Below are 18,354 nucleotides of genomic sequence, written 5' to 3' on the forward strand. Positions count from 1 at the left end.
AAATTAGCTCCGGCGAGCTGGCTAGCCACCTCATCCTCGCCAGTGTCGGATAGGGATACCGACCTCGACCGTTTGCTGGAGGAGCTGGAGGAGGATGATACGCCTCCCCTATACTTCGGATGCACACGCACCTCCTGCCAAGCGCTAAGGTACTTGAACGGTCTGTAATTTATGGATTGGTAGGTCGCCAAGGAGGCACTGATGATGTCGAGCTCGCTCCTACCGCTCCCCGCCGACCGCTCTTCATGGAGGTAATACCCCTTGAACTTTTGGATTTCTTCGTTGGCTCTGAATATGGCATTGCGCACCATACTCTCATTGCGCTCGATGGTTCTAGCCGGACGGTTTTCATTGTACCGACAAGAGACGCGCCACCAAAACCTATCCCCCATTTAGTTCGTGTCTATCTCCGGTTCTTCGGAGATAATCAAATAGGCTTTGAATAATTGATTCATCTCCGCCGGAGTGTACGAGGTGCAGACATCACGAGGAGTAGGAGTAGGAGTAGGAAGAGGAGGAGTTTGAGAGCCGCCGCCGCCGCTCCCTCCCGATCTGGGTTCGGGTGCCCATCCGTATCGCCCATCAGGGGCATCTTGGTCGTCCACCAGGTAAGGCCGGTAGCCACCGGAACTTGAAAACCTTGGGTTTGAGGAGGGGCCGAAAATTGCGTTTCCGGACTAGGAAATGGTTGTGAGTCGAACCATTCGTGGCTCCAACCGCGGGAGTCGGAGGGGTGATCGCCTGAGCCAAACATTTTTTTTTGTAAGTAAGAGTGAAAGATTGAGAATTGATAAGAGAAGACGAGAGAATTTAGATGAGAATTGTGTAGTGTGGTGTGAAATTTTTTGTGTGGAAGTGGGGGTATTTATAAATGAAAATGTGAATTTTGGGGGGGAAATTTTAAAAATAAATTAAAAGTGAGGAGAAAACGGATATAATTTTTTGGGAAGTGGAAAAATATTTTTTTTATATTTATTATGATTTTTTAATTAAAATCCGATTATTTAAAAAAAAGAAATTGCCAATCAGGAAAGGCCACGTCAGCTGCATCGAGCACGTCTCTGCCAGCGGCGAGCAGGGCGGTGCCGCGCCAGAGGAACGGATGCCGTCTGTCGGCGCGAGCACCGCTGCGGATGCTCTTAGGTCCGTTTGGTAAAATTAAAATTCCATGAAATTGAATTTGAATGATTCAATTTAAATATCTACTTGTTGAAATGAAGTTATTGATACAGAATTAAATTTGAAGGAATTATAAAAACTCATTAAATATACACATTGTGAATACACACTATACAACTTGTACAAGCATATCTCTATTTTCTTGCTCGTCATTTAAATGTTTCTATTTCATTAGTCATATCTCTCATATTTTTAACTATTGATTTATAAACTGCTTCTGGTATGTTGACATCAAGAAGATACCTACAACCGTCAACCAGTGGCGGATCCAATTCAATACAAATGGGTACAATCGTAAAATATAAACTAATTAGTGGTGCAGTGGTAAAATTTTCACTTAGTAAATGTTGAGAACCAGGTCCGATTCCTTAAAGGTGCATGTTTTACCATTTAAGTTTTGATCATGGATTTGAGCATTTATTTATTCTCTAATGGATTATGCTCTATAGTAACTATTTTCAACATTTATTTATCTTCTACTAATATTACACTTATATGTTTAATAACTACTATTTTTTAGCATTTATTTTCCTATAAAGCATTATAATGACAATAGTATCTAACTTTTTTAGCTTTTCTAGTTCCAATACATTTAGATTTTTCTTGTATTACGTTTTTTAATTTTCTTCTAATACTTTTAACCTTTTTTTACCATTTCTCAATGTTTTTTTGTAAAGTATTTTACATTTATTGTATTTAATTTTTTTTATCTTTTTAGTTCCTAATTCATTTAAAAGTTATATCATTTCTATTTCTAATACATTAAAGATAAAAATGAGTTACTTTTTTAGTAGCATTACTAAATTTAAGAAGATCCATTATAAAAGTGAAATATGTCCGAGTAATGATACTAAAAAGTAACTCAGTTTTATCGTTAATAAAAATTCTTGATTATAAAAATGATAGAGATTATAATTATGACAATGTAATAAAAAAAAGATTGGTCGAAATTAAAAAATACAACTCGCTATAATTATTCATCGTACTCCCAAACCAAAAATCCTGGATCCGTCATTGCTATCAACACTAGAACCACCATCGTCAAAATACCGACACTGCCACCGTGTGTGCACATTGCTTATAGTGTGTGTTGTGTGCGATGTTTGTATCCAATGCGCGTATTATGTTAAGTGCAAGATTTAGGGGGCAGGAGAGAGGGGGGAGGCGCCAGAGAGCTTATTTGTCTTTTATAATCAAGCCAGAAAATACCAGGTATGTCATTTTGTTCTGTTCGTACAATATTGTTGTTCAATACATTTCACTAAGAATGAAATTAGAAAATTTACTAGTATCACACCCGTGCGATGCACAACCGCATTCATGTTGTAAGTTCAAAACCTAGAATCGAGAACATATAGATTTTGTTTTTCATAATATTGATAAACATTTTTAACAACCTCTGCAATTAATAATTACATCCGTATTTGAATATTATGAGGTTGGGAATAATAACACTATTCAGAAACAAAATCATAAACTGCATAAGTTTTACAACTATTTAAACAAATTCCATTTCTTCTAATTAAAAAGACACCTTTGAAATATTGAAACCCTGATAAATGTACTTGCATTTACGTCTAGTCTAAACTGTAAAGAAAATCTTTATTAATTAAAACAAAATTTGTGTTACACTCAAATGAACAAGTACCAAAACTTGACTTAGTTTATGCCACCGGATTTAAAGAGCGGCGGATTTATACATTTTCATCGATAGCCAACAATGAAAGAAACACTTCTTTTTTATTGACATGGGACTATGGGAGAGTGAGCTTATTTCCATAAAACTCAACGTCCAAAAACAAAAGCATCACATCAATTGATGGGATCAGGCTGCATGGCTTTCTGGACTATTTCGGTTTGCTCTTTTGTGTGGACTTGGGTAAAGCCGGTGGCAGTGGCCGCGGATGGAGCACGCCCTATGTACTTGACGTCGTCCACATTACCCCTGCTCGCAGCTGTCATTGTAGTGCCAAGACGAGGTGCGACGTAGCTGTATGCCCCCATGTTCATTGGCTCTTCCTGGCACCAGGCAACTTCCGCATCTGGCAGAATTTAGTACATCCCAATGATTTGGTTAGAATGTATCAAGTAAATATCCATAAAATTTCACATAGTAGTACTATTTGAGACATACTTGGATATCTCTTAAGTTCACGTTCGACGAGGTCGTATGGGAAGGGACAAAGCTGCTCCACCCTACAGATTGCCACGTCCTTCGCACCCGCCTTTTTCCGCTCTTCCTCAAGCTCATAATACACCTGCAAACAAGAGTCAAATATGAAGACCAAAGTAACATGAACAAATTGAAGTATAACTTCACACCTTTCCAGAGCAAAGAACCAGGCGTCTTATGCCCTCTTCAAGGTCGGAGTGATCATTTTGGTCCATTATTAGGCGTTTAAACCTGGTTCCTTGTTTGTCAAAACCTTCGTGTCCTTGAACATCGTCAAACTCGGATAACTTAGATTTGCAGTCCTTGTGACGTAGCAAGTTCTTTGGTGACATCACAACGAGAGGTTTACGGAACTCCCTATGTATCTGCAGCACGAAAGATATAGAATGAGAGGACGCATCTTTCTCTAATTGCACATATCTCTAGTTGAATATGCTTACTTGTCGCCTCAGGACGTGGAAATAATTTGCAGGTGTGGTTACATTCACCACCTGCCAGTTGCATTCCTGAATCTGTTTCCTGAGGGTTGGTTCCATCTCAGGTATGACAGAGGGATGATCATCACTCATCTAAAATACAACATGAAAGGTCAAGTTTACATTCCCGGAAAAAACAACAAGAAGAATCATAACAGGAGAAAATGATGAAGAAAAATAGCAATACCTGAAGGAAGCGTTCTAAGCGTGCACTTGAGTGTTCTGGACCTTGGCCATCGTACCCATGAGGTAGAAGGACAACTAGTCCAGTTTGCCGCAACCATTTGGCCTCTCCACTGCTCACAAATTGGTCAAACATCACCTGAGCTCCGTTGGAAAAATCACCAAACTGAGCTTCCCAGAGTACCAGAGAATTCGGATTTTCCATTGAATAGCCTAATTCAAACCCCAAAACTCCAAACTCGGAAAGAGAGCTGGACAGGGTCAATTATCACATGACTAGTCAGAAAAGGGACTGGAAATATATACAGCTCCATATAGTGAAATTGAATGATGGAAACCTGAAAAGCAACTAAATAAATGATGCATAGTCCAACAAATCAGCCAATGAAATGTCATACATGAGGAATAAATTTATCCTTACACCAAAGAAAACTAGCTTAATAGCAGTCTTATGATTTGAATTTTTAGAAAATACTTATTAGTCCTGCAGATAATTTTGCATAGGTGACAGTATAATTTGGGCTAGAACTCTAACCATTTTACAGTTTCATGGTAGCATAGTTAATAACAATATGCGAAGTCAGGGACAAAGAGACCATTCTAGAGAAGTTTTAGTGCCAAGAGAACCCAATGCACTCAGAGCAATCCTAGTCCCAACAAAATGCATAACAGGAGCTTCATTCTGCATGCTCTTTAAATGCTTAGTCTCGTTAAGATGAGACTGTGATGCATTAGAAGTCCAATTAAAACAAAGGTCAAACAGTGCCCAGAAGAGAATATAGGGAGATACAGGAAGCAAGCATATTGACCGATATTATTACCTGTTGCATACATTAAACATCTCTTCGTGTTGGTTCTTCATAACATGATCTAGAGGGCAATATTTTTCCCCCGTTTCCTGGTCGTGAAGAACAGAATGCCTATGGCTAAAAGTACCTCGCTCAACATCCTGTCCACTCAACCTAACATGATTTCCCTCCACAAGCAATGTTGCAAACGCCAGGGCTTCACCGACCGCCCAGTCAATACCCTCTCCTGACTCAATCATTTTAGCACGATCTTCAAAGATTCTCTTAACTGCTCTATGGGGTTTGAATTGTTCCGGAAGAGTTGTGATAGTCTTGCCAACATTCTTCAAAATCTCTGGATTGACCCTGAAAACAGAAAAAAGGCTTAGTGTTTTATAATTTATCCAAAAGTGTAAGTGAAGACATCACATTACCCAGTGTTACGAACACGGGAAAGCTGTTCAGGAGACTTGAACCCAGTCCAGTAAGCTGAAAGCCAGTCCCTTGTTTGAGGCACATAGTCTTTGCTGGAAATAAATTCTTCACTGAGAATTGAAGCTACTTTGTTGTTTATCCGATCAACATCTTCCTTTTTTACATCACCAGATTCCATAAGCTTCTTTTGGTAAATCTCGAGTGCAGATGGGTGATTCCTTATAACCTATAATCTTTCAAGTAATTAGAAGCTGCAATAGGCCACTTGAAGGAAAAAAAAACTTAATGCATGACACAAGATATAATGAAGCTGAACTTCAACCGAAGTTAATTGGGAAAGAAATAGGAATAACAACAGTATTTATAAAGTAGGAAATGAAATATAAAGTGCGTACCTTGTACATTTTAGGTTGAGTGAAGGATGGCTCATCAATTTCATTGTGGCCAAATCGACGGTAGCATACAATATCAACCACAACATCAGTATGAAAATTCTGACGCCATTCTGCAGCAAGTTCGCAGGCATTAACAACTGCCTCAACATCATCACCATTGACATGGAAAATAGGCGTGCTAAGAGCTTTGGCAACATCTGTGCAGTACTGAGAGGATCTTCCTGATCTCGGGTCAGTAGTGAAAGCCACTTGATTGTTCACAACGATGTGGATGGTCCCGCCAGTAGTATAGTTCGGAAGAGCACTAAGATGCAAGGTCTCATATACAACACCTTGTCCAGCAAAGCTTCCATCACCATGAATCAAAATACCCAGGTTTTTTGTTCTGTCAACATCATTAGAGAAATATTGCTTGGCTCTAGTCTTTCCAACCACAACAGGGTCCACTGCTTCCAAGTGGCTAGGATTTGCAACCAAAGACAGGTGAATTCTCTTCCCACCCCTTGTTGCGCGATCGTAAGAAGTGCCAAGATGATATTTGACATCACCAGTCCCAGTGTAAAGTCCAACTTCATCCACAGGCTTTATACCACCACTAAACTCGCTGAAGATCTGACGCAGAGGTTTCCGAACAACATTACCTAGAACATTTAATCTTCCTCTATGTGACATCCCAATTACAATGCTCTCCACTCCAAGATCTGCTGACCTATCAAACATTTCCTTCATACCAGGAATCAATGTCTCACAACCTTCAAGCCCAAACCTTTTGGCTGCAGTCCATTTGGCAGCCAAAAAATTCTCAAACTGGGTACTCCATGTGAGCCGGTCAAGGATCACCTCACGTCGTTTCCGATTATATTGAGTAGACGCCGGTGTCTCAATTTTGTCTCTCAACCAATTACACTTTTCACGATCTGCAATGTGCATGTACTCATAGCCTATGCTTCCACAATAAGCTTGTTCTAGTCTTTCCAATATCGCCCTTAACGTTTGCACAGGGCGGTTCTCGGACAAAAACCCTGCCATTCTCCAAACACCGACGAAGAACTCTCTATCAAGATCAGCTTCTGAAAAACCATAAAGTGCTGGATCAAGATCATTGGGAATCGACCTCTCTTCCAAACCCAATGGATCTATCTTGGCTTTCAAGTGACCATAAACCTGGTAAGATCTTACCAGCAACAACAGCCGCATGCTCTCTTGAATCGTTTGGCCGGAAAGGCCAGGAGATGCAGCGGCCTGGCTGACAAAATTCCTGAAAAAATTGTCCCATGATTCATCCACACTCTTGGGATCCTGCTCCCAGGCTCTCTGTAACTCCTCAAGATAAACACTACTCGTGCCGTCTAGAAAGTTATCACTCAACCTCTGGAGAGGGACAGGGCGAGGAGCAGGCGAAGATTGAGCCTTCGATCTAAAAACTGTAGCATGGAAATACCGACTCCGTTGAGGAGCAACATAAGAACCAGCTTGAGATATAGTCCGTCTAACAGCGAGCTTTGTCACATTGGAGCCCACTCTAAGCCACGCCATAGCTATTACAAAATCGAGTTAACAGCGAACAACACTGCAATATTTTGACACTATTCCAACCAAATCAAGGGCTATCCACCGTCATTCTATCTCCGAAACATCCTAATCCAACAAAAAAAACGATGAAATTGAAAGCACAAAAAAACAAAATCTACAACGCACGATCTCATCATTCATTGGCACAATACTATTGTATATACACAAACGCAATGGGATCGATCATATATGTTTGCAATTTTCATAAAACAAAATCATTATAGCGCAATCGATAGAACAGATCGAGTCATTGGGAAGAGATATTGGAATCGGAATAGGTGGCGCAATAATATCATGCAGCATAGCGACAATATTTACAAAGCAAATAAATGAGTATTTTCACAAATAAGTCGGCTATGAAAATAGCAATAAACGTAGAGTGTAGAGATTTAATACCTGAGAAGAAGAAGAAGAAAACAATGATCCAGGCGAATACTACCTAAGCTGCTGCGATTACGTTCTTCATGAGATGTTTTCCCAAATCAAGCTCATTTTATAGCATTTGTATTCCATTTTCGGTGCATTTCTTAATACAAAGTCAAAACGCAAATTTTTTATAATAATATCAGTAATGCCCCCAACATTTCCTTTTAATTAAGTTTTTTTTGCAAACTATATGGAGTAATCCATTTTATAAAAATTTTGATTAGACAAAGAACCGTAGTGTTTTATAACTACTCCATATCCCACGATCAAAAAAAAGCAAATTATGTATCCATAATTCATACGTATTTATGTTGGAAAAACGCAGAGTTGGTAGTAGTTAACAATTAGCAAATAGTTAGTAACTGATACGTGATCATATGAGAATTCATATTTATGATGATATCAATTATTTAATGGATGAATTATATCATTTTTGCTAAAAATGACATTTATACTCAATACAATGATATTTTTTCAGCGACGTACTTGTAACCAATAAAATAATACTTGTATAAAATGATTATATCTATAAAATGATATTTTGTATGTTTAAAAATGATATATTTCGTCTATAAAATGATAGGTTATTAGCATATCACCTTAAATGAGTTATCATTCTAACGCACCATATCCATATATATTTATATAGGGTTTTCATATTGCACTTACTTACTCCATTTACTTTTTTTCACAAAGTTAAAAAATAATTTCTTAAAATTCGTATCAAATCCAAACTAACTCTTTAAATAAGAAGCACTAAAGCTTAGCGAAAGTGAAGAGTTAGAAAATGTCGTTACTAAAAAGAGAGAGATCATGGTGTCACTGCCACCCCTATTTCTTACCTACTGAAAAAGCACAAAGTCGATATCCTTCCCAATAAATATGAAACATTAGGTTTCCGACACGGGATTTTATGCAGTGTTGTTTAATGAGTTAATAAGGAGAGAATAAAGTAAGAGAGAAGAAAAAATAGAGATTGTGTTATTTCCATTTTAGGAAACGTTTCATTTTTAATGGAACAACAACAAAAGGAAATGGTTCATTTCTAATAGGAGAGAGAGTACACGTTTAGTTTTAATTTCGTGCGACAAAAAAGATTTACACAGATCTCATAAATAAGTACTAGTGAGAAGAAACACACAGTTCAGAACTATAATACAAAATGCACGCACAAAAATGCATGGCATAGTGAAAATGAACATTACTCGATCGAAAAAATATAAGGTATTACCCGATGACCCTACCCTTCGAAGGTTAACAAAATGGTAGTACATGAAAAAAAACAAGCTCTCAAATCAAACAAAGGTTTTAGATTAGGGTATACTCCCAATGGCAAATTGTTTGTTAGGCATTTCAATTGTAAAATTTTAAATCTAGATCGAGCAAAATATTCATGTGAATAATATGTTCGTAGTTGGAAAAACAACTAACCCCCTTCAAGCAAACTTTGTAATGTTTGTAAAGAAGAACAAGAAGTCTAGAAGTAGCAAGTTTGCCTCTACTTATAGTACTAAAAGAAATTAGTTAGATCAAGTCGTAGAGCATTAAGGTTAATTATGTGTTAGGCTACTTGCACCAAAAAACCATTGCAATTCTAGTTATTACTCCCGTCGTTCGCCATTAGGAGTTCTGCTTTACTATTTTAGTCCGTCCGTCATTGAGAGTCCCTGTTCATTTTTACTATAAATGGTAGATAGACCACACTTTATACTAACTCATTCCACTAACATTCTATTATAGAACTAATAAATAAAAATAGGTCTCACATCCCACTATCTTTCCTTATCCACTTTCCTTTACATTTCTTAAAACTCGTGTCGAAAATGCGACTCTTAATGGCGGACGGTGGGAGTACATTTTTTTATCGCTAGACGTATGAACTATGTACTCTAAACTATAAACCCTGAACCATATAAAAGTACGTACTCCCTCCGTCCTTGAAAATTACTAGCTCCCCCCATTCCCTCATAGTTGAGAATGAACTTTTCTGCACGAAGTTCAAGAAATAGATATTTAGTGTGTTAATTAGATAGATAAAAATGTAAGACTGAGAAAAAAGTAGAGAAGATAGAGTAGAAAGTGAAAGTAGAGAAAACAAAGTAAAAGAGAGTAAAGTAAGAGGGGAAAAAGTGTTTATCGTTGCAATCTGTCCCTCCAGAACCAACTGCGCTGCCCCTGCGAGCCAAAAAAGTGTTTATTATTACTAAATATGGAATCGACTCAACTATGAGGGAACTTTCCAAAATAGAAAAAATGACTCAACTATGGGGGAACGGAGGGAGTATGAAATTTGATTCGGCACGAGTTTTAATGAATAATTGGTAAAGCAAGCGAGAGAGTGAGATAGTGTAGGGATGGGGTAATTTGTTGTTTAACTATTCTAAAATTATAAAGTTTATACTTTTCAGGGACGGACTAAAGGGTAATACTCCCTTCATCCACGATTAATTGACATCAATTTTATTTTTCGTCCGTCCGCAGTTATTGACACTCTTACTTTTTTACTACTTTTGGTAATGAACCCACACATTCCATTAATGTTTTTTTTGTTTAGGGCCTGTAAGTTAATGGGAAAAAAGTTCACAAAAAACTTGACCCATTTCTTGTTAATCATCCTATATTCGCAACAAACAAATGTATACAAAGTATTAATCTTCCTTCAGTCCCTCCACAATATTTAGGAGCTTCATTTATTTGATAAATAACTTTGGTCATTGGCGATTTTGATTTTATTATAATCCATTAATCTTGAAAAAGGAATGAAGGATAACAGAATATATAAACGCAAGATGCCCCTTAAAACTAAAGAAACTTATTGTTACAAATGGCGATTGCCTGATCCTCCCTACGTTCCCATAAGAATATGCACTCTTTTATTTTTAACCCGTCCCATATAAATATGTACTTTATAATTTTGGAAAGTCTTTTCACTCTAATGAGGTTGTACCCATTCTCCACTAACAATACTTTAATTACTTTTTCTCTTTACCTCTCTCTTATTTTACCAGTTTTATAGTAAAACTTGTGCCGAATTCAAAGTGCATATTCTTCGAGGAGTGAGGGAGTATTATACAACATTAAATACTTGTTTTATTTTAATCAAAGGTAAAGTAATTGATTCGTTGTAATGTCCGTTTTTTTTATTTAAGGGGTGTTTGCTTTTTGTGTATATCTTGTTTAAGATATGGTGTGGTATGTTTTATTTGTTTTATATTACTTATGGGTGTGAATATTTAGTTTTATGGTCTTTTGAAAAGCAAATTAATATCTTAATTAATAAATTAAACCCCCCCTCTCTCTCGGTTTTTCTCTCCCTCTCCCTCTCTCTTTTTCGAAAACCCTCCCTCTCTCCCCACTAATTTCTCAACCTCCCCCACTCCCTCTTAACCGATTCATTCCCCTTTTTCCAATCTTTTTCTCTCTTCGGTCTCTCTCAATCTCTCATCTCTCTCTCGAAGTGTTCTCTCACCGGTAAGCTCTCTCGCCCTCCTCCCTCTCGGTTTACCTTTCCCCATTCATTCCCCCTCATCATCATCTCGAATTCTTCAAGGTGTTACGCTCGCTCGTTGTGAATCGGAGTCGGAGGAAGAAGTAAACCGCTCGAATTACGTTTGAACTATCCGGGAAAGGTAACCCAAACCCTAACCCTTGTTAAATTCGAAAAAACATGCATGTAGGACGTTTTTGGGAAGGTTTAGATGCTGAATAGGTTTTGTGATCATGTGTTGTTGTCGAGCATGTTTTGATAGTAACTGACAGTGGGTTCCGACCCCGTTTTGACTGAGCAAACGATCTTCTTTTGGTACGAAATTTTAACAGTATAAACTTGGATGTGTCTTCGGTGTGGTGTGTAAATTTCAGCTTCATTGGATGTCGTATGATTTTATTATGATTTTTGCAAGTAAACTGCGCAGATTCACGAATTGTATGTTTTTGGGAGATGTTTTCATGTGCTTTGGGTGTGTTTCTGAGTGTTGTGTTTTGTGAAGTATGTGGGTGTGTTTGGCCAAGAGATGGCTCGGGAAAATCAGTGTTTGGTTCGAGAGTTTTCGTGTGTGTTGGCCGAGAGTTTTAGGGTTCAGCCTAGGGCAGTTTTGTGGAGAGTCTGGAAGGGATGATCCCAGGTGTTTGGGTGTGTTTTGGGATGTAGAATGCGTGGTGTGTTTGTCGTATAGGGTTTGAGAATCGGGGGTCAGAGGAAAAGGGGTGTAAACTAGGTGCCGAGCAGACGGCCGAGATGGTCGGCCGAGGTGCCGAGCAGGCGGCCGAGATGGTCGGCCGAGGTGCCGAGACACAGGCGGCCGAGACAGCCGGCCGAGGTACCGAGCCAGGCCGAGACGCCGAGCCTTTTTCCCGAACCTGTTCCGAGCCAGGTGAGCCGTTTGTGCAGTGTGGGTGTTCCGGGAGTTTGAGTGTTGTGTTTGTGTCGTGTGCGCGTCTTGGGTACGTGGTATGCGTGTCGGGTGCGTGCGGGGTGCGTTTCGAACGTGTGGCTTTGTGTGTTTGTTTGATAACATGTGGTTAAGTGTTTGTACGTGTAACGTGCTAGATGTTGAAGTCGTCCACGTAGGAATCATGCATTTCGTTAAACATCGTCTACCCTGACTCTAATCATGATTTATTTATCTTTCAAAAGGGTGATCTTTTACGAGGAAAGTGTGGTTGAAGGGAACTATTTTAAAAGCTAAGCAATCGAGGTGGGCTTTTCTACCCTACTTTTATGTGGGTTATCTTTAAATACAGACTTTGTTCCGGAAATGTTTATGGAGGTGAACTGTTTGTCTTGCCAATTGTTTTGATTTGAAACCTATCTGAAGTGGTTTACCACATATGTTTAATCGAATTCGGGTCTGTTGGGCTGCGAACCCTCAGGCTAGTGTACACGAGATCGGGAGCCATCTGAGAGCAAGTTGGCCGGTCTAGTGACCTGGGGTGTGGCCACGCCCCTTGTCACCGTTGGATTAGATAGTGTATGATGGTGGGAATAAGGGTGGCAATATCTGAAAATGACTGCGCAGTCGAATTTATGAAATATATTTTGTGTACTTGGGTTATTTTCTTACACTTAAAACCCCAAGGTTACACTGATGTGGCATGACAAACTATGATTTTGGCGTGTGTCCACTGAGTGCAATAAATACTCAGCCCTGCATGTTGTTTTCTTAATGTGCAGGTTGAGCGGCGATGGGGATGACGGATGTTGAGCAGTGAAAGCCAAATGAGTGTTTTACTTGGTCTTTTGGATGGTGTCGTGTCGTCATACCCGGCATCATCTGTCTTTTGGTCTTTTCCGCTGCTTTGTAATCCGATACATTGTTTTTATTTAACTCTGTTTACATTAACTTTAGTAATGTCTTCTTAGTACAATGTTTGAGGTGAACTTCTTTTTAATAAATGTTTTTGGGTCAAATATTCCTGTTCTCCCCTTTCTTCCCCGCTTCTTTATTCCTCCCCTAGTCGCGGTCCACCGTACTTCCTATCCTTAGGAAATGCGGGCGTGACAGAGTGGTATCAGAGCCTAGGTTTTCTTTCTGCTCTGGACCCAAAAGTCTTTTTCTGTTTTGACTAAGTTTTCAAAAGTGTCATTGGCCCAACATCCGACGCATCGCACTCAACCTGAAATGAGGTAATGAAAATTTTGAATTTTTGGAAAGTATATGGAGGTGGAGGAAATTGTGATTTTGGGTTCGAAAATGTTTTTGTGTAAAGTTTAAGTAAATGTTGAGACATGTGGAAGGGTACAAAGTGATGTGGAAAGTTGGAAATTATTTGAGTTATGAACTGTTATTGTGTGTCGAATGTACTTGAAAGCATGTGGTTGATGTGTGATGATTTGATGACGTGATTGTTGATGTGAGCTTTTATGGGAGAATGTGTTGGCCTTTTGAATGTTTGAACTTAGACGTGATAGGATTTCACTAGTGCTTCTTGGACCTATAGTAGATAAGAACGTTTGGCCTTTGAACACCAGCGGGTTGGGAGTTAGAACATCGATACGTCTGCATACACATATCTCTCTCTCTTCTTCGGTTATGCACTCTATTTTTTTTATACGCGAGGCGGTTGTTTCTGTTTTTCTATAGATGGCGCGTATGTTCCGAACCCCGCGATGGAGTGATCGCGATAGACTTAGGGCACAGAGGGTGCTCAGAGATTATAGAGTGTACCGGAAGAAGGATCACGTACCGTTGATCGAGTTCGTGGCACACTTCGATACCCTCTGGAGGGCAGCTCAGGAGTTCGGAGTGACAGAGCATGACGGCATTGAGAAGCTAATAGAATTGCTCCCCGACAGCTGGAAAGAGTGGGCCGAAAGAACGGCGAGGAGGTACACGTGGCATGAGCCCGCTACCGATGACATGGTGGGTGACATGGCTGGCTTTCGGAAGGCCGTGTATTGTGCACTGGTAGACTCTCGAGAGGAACAGCCCCCACGGGATGTGCAAGAGAGGATTGTGTATCAGGACAAATATGTGAGCATGTACGAGGATGAGCAAGGGTTTGAAGGCGACTACGGGGAAGAACCCGAGGAGGCTCCGCAAGGGAATCCCGAGGTGGCTCTGCAAGAGAACCCCGAGGAGGACGATGACGAAGACCCAGAAGAAGGGCCTATGGATGAGGATGATAGAGTCGTAGTCGAGAATTAGAATAGTTCGTTGTCTTTTCAGTTTTTGTTTTCAGTACGATCTGCTCTTGAGAACAACGTTTGACCTCCTTTCTTTTAATGAGAATTTGGATTTTGATATATATATCCTATGTGTTGCATCTTATACTACATGAAGATTTTATAAGAAAATTTTGAGAAAGTGGTAATTTTGGATGAGAATTGTAGTAACACTTTTTGGATATTGAATCAGAATGCCGCCAAGACGTGCACGCCAACCACGACAAGGACCCAACGTGGAGGCACCACCTCCACCACCACCGCCACCACCACCTCCACCCCCGCCTCAGCAAGAAAGATTCATCGTTACGTTCTCCAGGCAGAATCCCCCTAAATTCGATGGACAAGGAGATCCTTCAAAAGCGGAAGAGTGGATACGCGGCCTCGAGCGTATCTTCAGGGTCATGGAATGCACAGATAGGGAGCGCATTGCTGGCGCTACCTTTCAATTATCAGGTGCTGCCGATTACTGGTGGGAGACTCGGCAGAGAACTATGGATCCTGCACGCCTGGAAGCGCTAACATGGGAGGAGTTTAAAGTAGAGATCGATAACAAGTATGTTCCAAAGACGTACAGACGGGCCAAGGTGGTAGAGTTCCACACACTAAGCCAAGGCCGAATGACTGTAACTGAATATGACCGAGCCCTCGCGCAGATGGCACGATATGCGCCCGAGTTGATGGACACCGATGAGAAATGGGCGGTGAAGTTCCGGGCCGGGCTCAGAGATGAGATAAAGGCCGCATTGGCCTGTCGAGGAGAACTCTCCTACTCGGAGATCTTGACTTGTGCACTGGACGTGGAAGATGCACTCCCTAAGCCAAGAGTTGTGGCAACAACAAACGCAACACCCCTACAAGCTCAGTCAGGCCACCAAGAGAAGAGGAGGTGGGATGGTGACCAGGCTCAGTATGGTGGTAAGAGGCCACAACACATGAGGAACCCACCCTACAATGGCGGGAGACAGAATACTTTCCAACCGAGGGCAAACTTTCCGCCGAGGAACCCTCAATGTGGAAGGTGCTTCAAGTACCACGCCGGGGAGTGTCGAGACCCTAGGTGCTTCAACTGTGGTGGAAGTGGTCATTACTTCCGAAGCTGCCCAAATAAGAACATGGGAACGGGAACGAGACAGAACCAGCTAGGTTTCCGTCCACAATCTCAGGCACTACCTGCACCTCCACCGCAACAACGCCGCCAAGGATTACCATCGCAAGCAAGGGCCTACGCCTTGAAGGGGAAGCAGCCGGCAAAAGGGAAAGAAACCTTTGGGCAAGGAAACTTGGCAGGTATGGACACACTTCTCAATATGCCTATAGTTGTCTTGTTTGATACGGGTGCGTCGCATTCCTTTATATCAACGTCTTGTGTGGATACTTTGGAATTACCTACTGTTAAGACCGAACCCACTATGAGTGTGACCTCACCGGTAGGCGGGACTATAGATATATCCCGATCTTGTGCATGTGTGAACTTTGGAATAGGTGAACTCAGTTTAGTGGCTCATAATTTGCAAATAATGACGATGGGTAGCGTAGACATAATCTTGGGTATGGATTGGTTAGCGGAGAACTACGTTACCCTTCATTGTAGGGAAAGGGAAATCTCGTTTGAAACCCCCGGAAAAGAGCCGACGAAGTTTCACGGAATCCCAATGAGCCGACGCAAGTCCATTATCTCTGCGCTGCAAGCCACTACAATGATGAGAAAGGGATGTCCAGCGTACCTTGTTTATTTGAATGGGGAGGAGAAGAAAGACAGGAAGATAGAAGATGTGGCGATAGTGAGTGAATATCCCGATGTCTTCCCTGATGCATTGCCGGGACCCCCACCCGACAGGCAGGTAGAATTCACGATCGATCTGGAGCCCGGATCGGCACCAATATCCAAAGCACCTTATAGAATGGCACCAAAAGAGTTGGAGGAGCTTAAGGTGCAACTACAAGAGCTACTGGAATTGGGATTCATTAGACCTAGCGTGTCGCCATGGGGAGCACCAGTTTTGTTTGTAAAGAAGAAGGATGGAACGATGAGGATGTGCATCGACTATCGAGAGCTAAACAAACTGACGCTGAAGAACAAGTATCCACTACCAAGGATAGACGACTTGTTTGACCAACTTCGAGGGGCAGGAGTCTTCTCTAAGATGGACTTGAGGTCTGGGTACCATCAGCTGAGGGTTCGGCGAGAAGATGTACCCAAGACGGCTTTTCGAACAAGATATGGTCATTATGAGTTCGTCGTGATGCCTTTTGGACTGACGAACGCCCCGGCAGTGTTCATGGACCTTATGAACCGCGTGTTCCATCCATTTCTGGATCGGTTTGTCCTAGTTTTCATCAATGATGTGCTTGTTTACTCAAAGAACGAGGAGGAGCACAAAGAGCACTTGAGAACCGTCCTAGCAACTCTAAGGGACGAGAAACTATATGCCAAGTTCAGTAAATGCGAGTTTTGGCTCAAGGAAGTGAATTTTCTGGGACATGTAGTAACCTCAGATGGAATTCGTGTGGACCCGGCCAAGGTGGAAGCGGTGCAGGAGTGGAAGTCACCTTCTACACAAAACGAAATCCGAAGCTTTTTAGGACTGGCGGGCTATTATCGAAGATTCATCGAGGGATTCTCGAAGATAGCAAGGCCAATGACGCAACAACTGAAAAAGGGAGTCAAGATGATTTGGACACCAGAATGTGAGGCGAGCTTTCAGTTGTTGAAGGAGAAATTGACCACCGCACCAATCCTAGCCGTGCCAGAGCCAGAGACTGACTATGCGGTGTATACGGATGCGTCGAAGGTGGGACTTGGATGTGTGCTTATGCAGAAAGGGAAAGTGATTGCATATGCATCGAGACAATTGAAGCCCCATGAGCTGAATTATCCGACGCATGACTTGGAACTGGCAGCCGTGGTACATGCTTTGAAGATCTGGAGACACCATCTCTATGGAGTCCGTTGTGAGATATACACGGACCATAAGAGCCTAAAGTACTTCTTTGAGCAAAAGGAGTTGAACATGCGCCAACGTAGGTGGCTCGAGTTGGTAAAGGACTACGATTGTGGTATAAATTACCATCCGGGAAAAGCAAACGTAGTGGCCGATGCTCTTAGTAGGAAGTCTCAATCTCAGCTGGCCACCTTTCTTACTATCGAGGAGAGTTTAATCCAAGAGTTCAGTAAGATGCGGTTGGAAGTAGTGAGAATACCCGAGACTGTGGAAGGAATAGTAGCCACGTTGGTAATGGAACCCGACTTAAGAGCCAGAATTGTAGAAGCTCAACGGCGAGATACGTTACTAGAAAAGATTCGCTCAGAAGTGAGGACGGGTGAACCCGGAAGTTTCCGTGAGGCAGCGGATAATGGTCTCACATACAAGGGAAGGTTGTGTGTGCCTAAGGATGAAGGCCTGAGGATGGAAATCATGAGAGAAGCACATGAAACCCCATACGCTGCTCATCCAGGGAGCACCAAAATGTATCAAGACTTGAAAAGACAGTTTTGGTGGAACGGTATGAAAAAGCATATTGCGGCATTTGTGGAGAGATGCCTGGCATGTCAACAAGTAAAGGCGCTACACCAACGGCCCTATGGGAAATTGTAACCCCTCGAGATTCCGGAATGGAAGTGGGAACATATTGCAATGGACTTTGTGACAGGACTGCCAAAATCCCAGCGAGGGAACACGGTGATTTGGGTGATTATAGATCGCCTCACCAAATCTGCCCATTTTGTGCCGGTTCGTGCCACTTATGGATCCGATCAGTTGGCTAAGGTATATGTACGGGAAATTATACGCTTGCATGGAGTTCCAGCGACAATCACATCTGATCGTGATGCTAAATTCACTTCTAGATTTTGGACAAGCCTGCAGCGCGAGTTGGGGACTAAGTTGAGTTTCAGTACAGCGTTCCACCCGCAAACCGACGGGCAGTCGGAGAGAACGATACAAGCCTTGGAGGACATGCTACGAGCCGTGGTGCTTGATCGAGGCTGGGGTTGGGAAGAAGTGCTGCCATTGGTAGAGTTCGCGTACAATAATAGTTACCAGGCGACTATCAAGATGGC

General features: G+C 41.5%; 1 protein-coding gene across 1 annotated transcript; it reads right to left on the reverse strand.

The window, feature by feature from the left end:
• Window positions 1-2,767: 2,767 nt before the first annotated feature.
• Window positions 2,768-7,659, reverse strand: LOC121810080 (2-oxoglutarate dehydrogenase, mitochondrial-like). The gene is made up of 9 exons (XM_042210977.1): window positions 7,598-7,659; window positions 5,630-7,267; window positions 5,234-5,460; window positions 4,833-5,165; window positions 4,016-4,262; window positions 3,793-3,921; window positions 3,502-3,717; window positions 3,314-3,437; window positions 2,768-3,221 (listed from the first exon to the last, which is right to left on the reverse strand). The coding sequence occupies exons 2-9, from the start codon at window positions 7,163-7,165 to the stop codon at window positions 2,992-2,994; spliced, it is 3,042 nt and encodes a 1,013-aa protein (XP_042066911.1). The 5' UTR covers window positions 7,166-7,267; window positions 7,598-7,659; the 3' UTR covers window positions 2,768-2,991.
• Window positions 7,660-18,354: the final 10,695 nt, after the last annotated feature.

This window comes from Salvia splendens, chromosome 6 (assembly GCF_004379255.2).
Source record: "Salvia splendens isolate huo1 chromosome 6, SspV2, whole genome shotgun sequence".
NCBI lineage: Eukaryota > Viridiplantae > Streptophyta > Magnoliopsida > Lamiales > Lamiaceae > Salvia > Salvia splendens.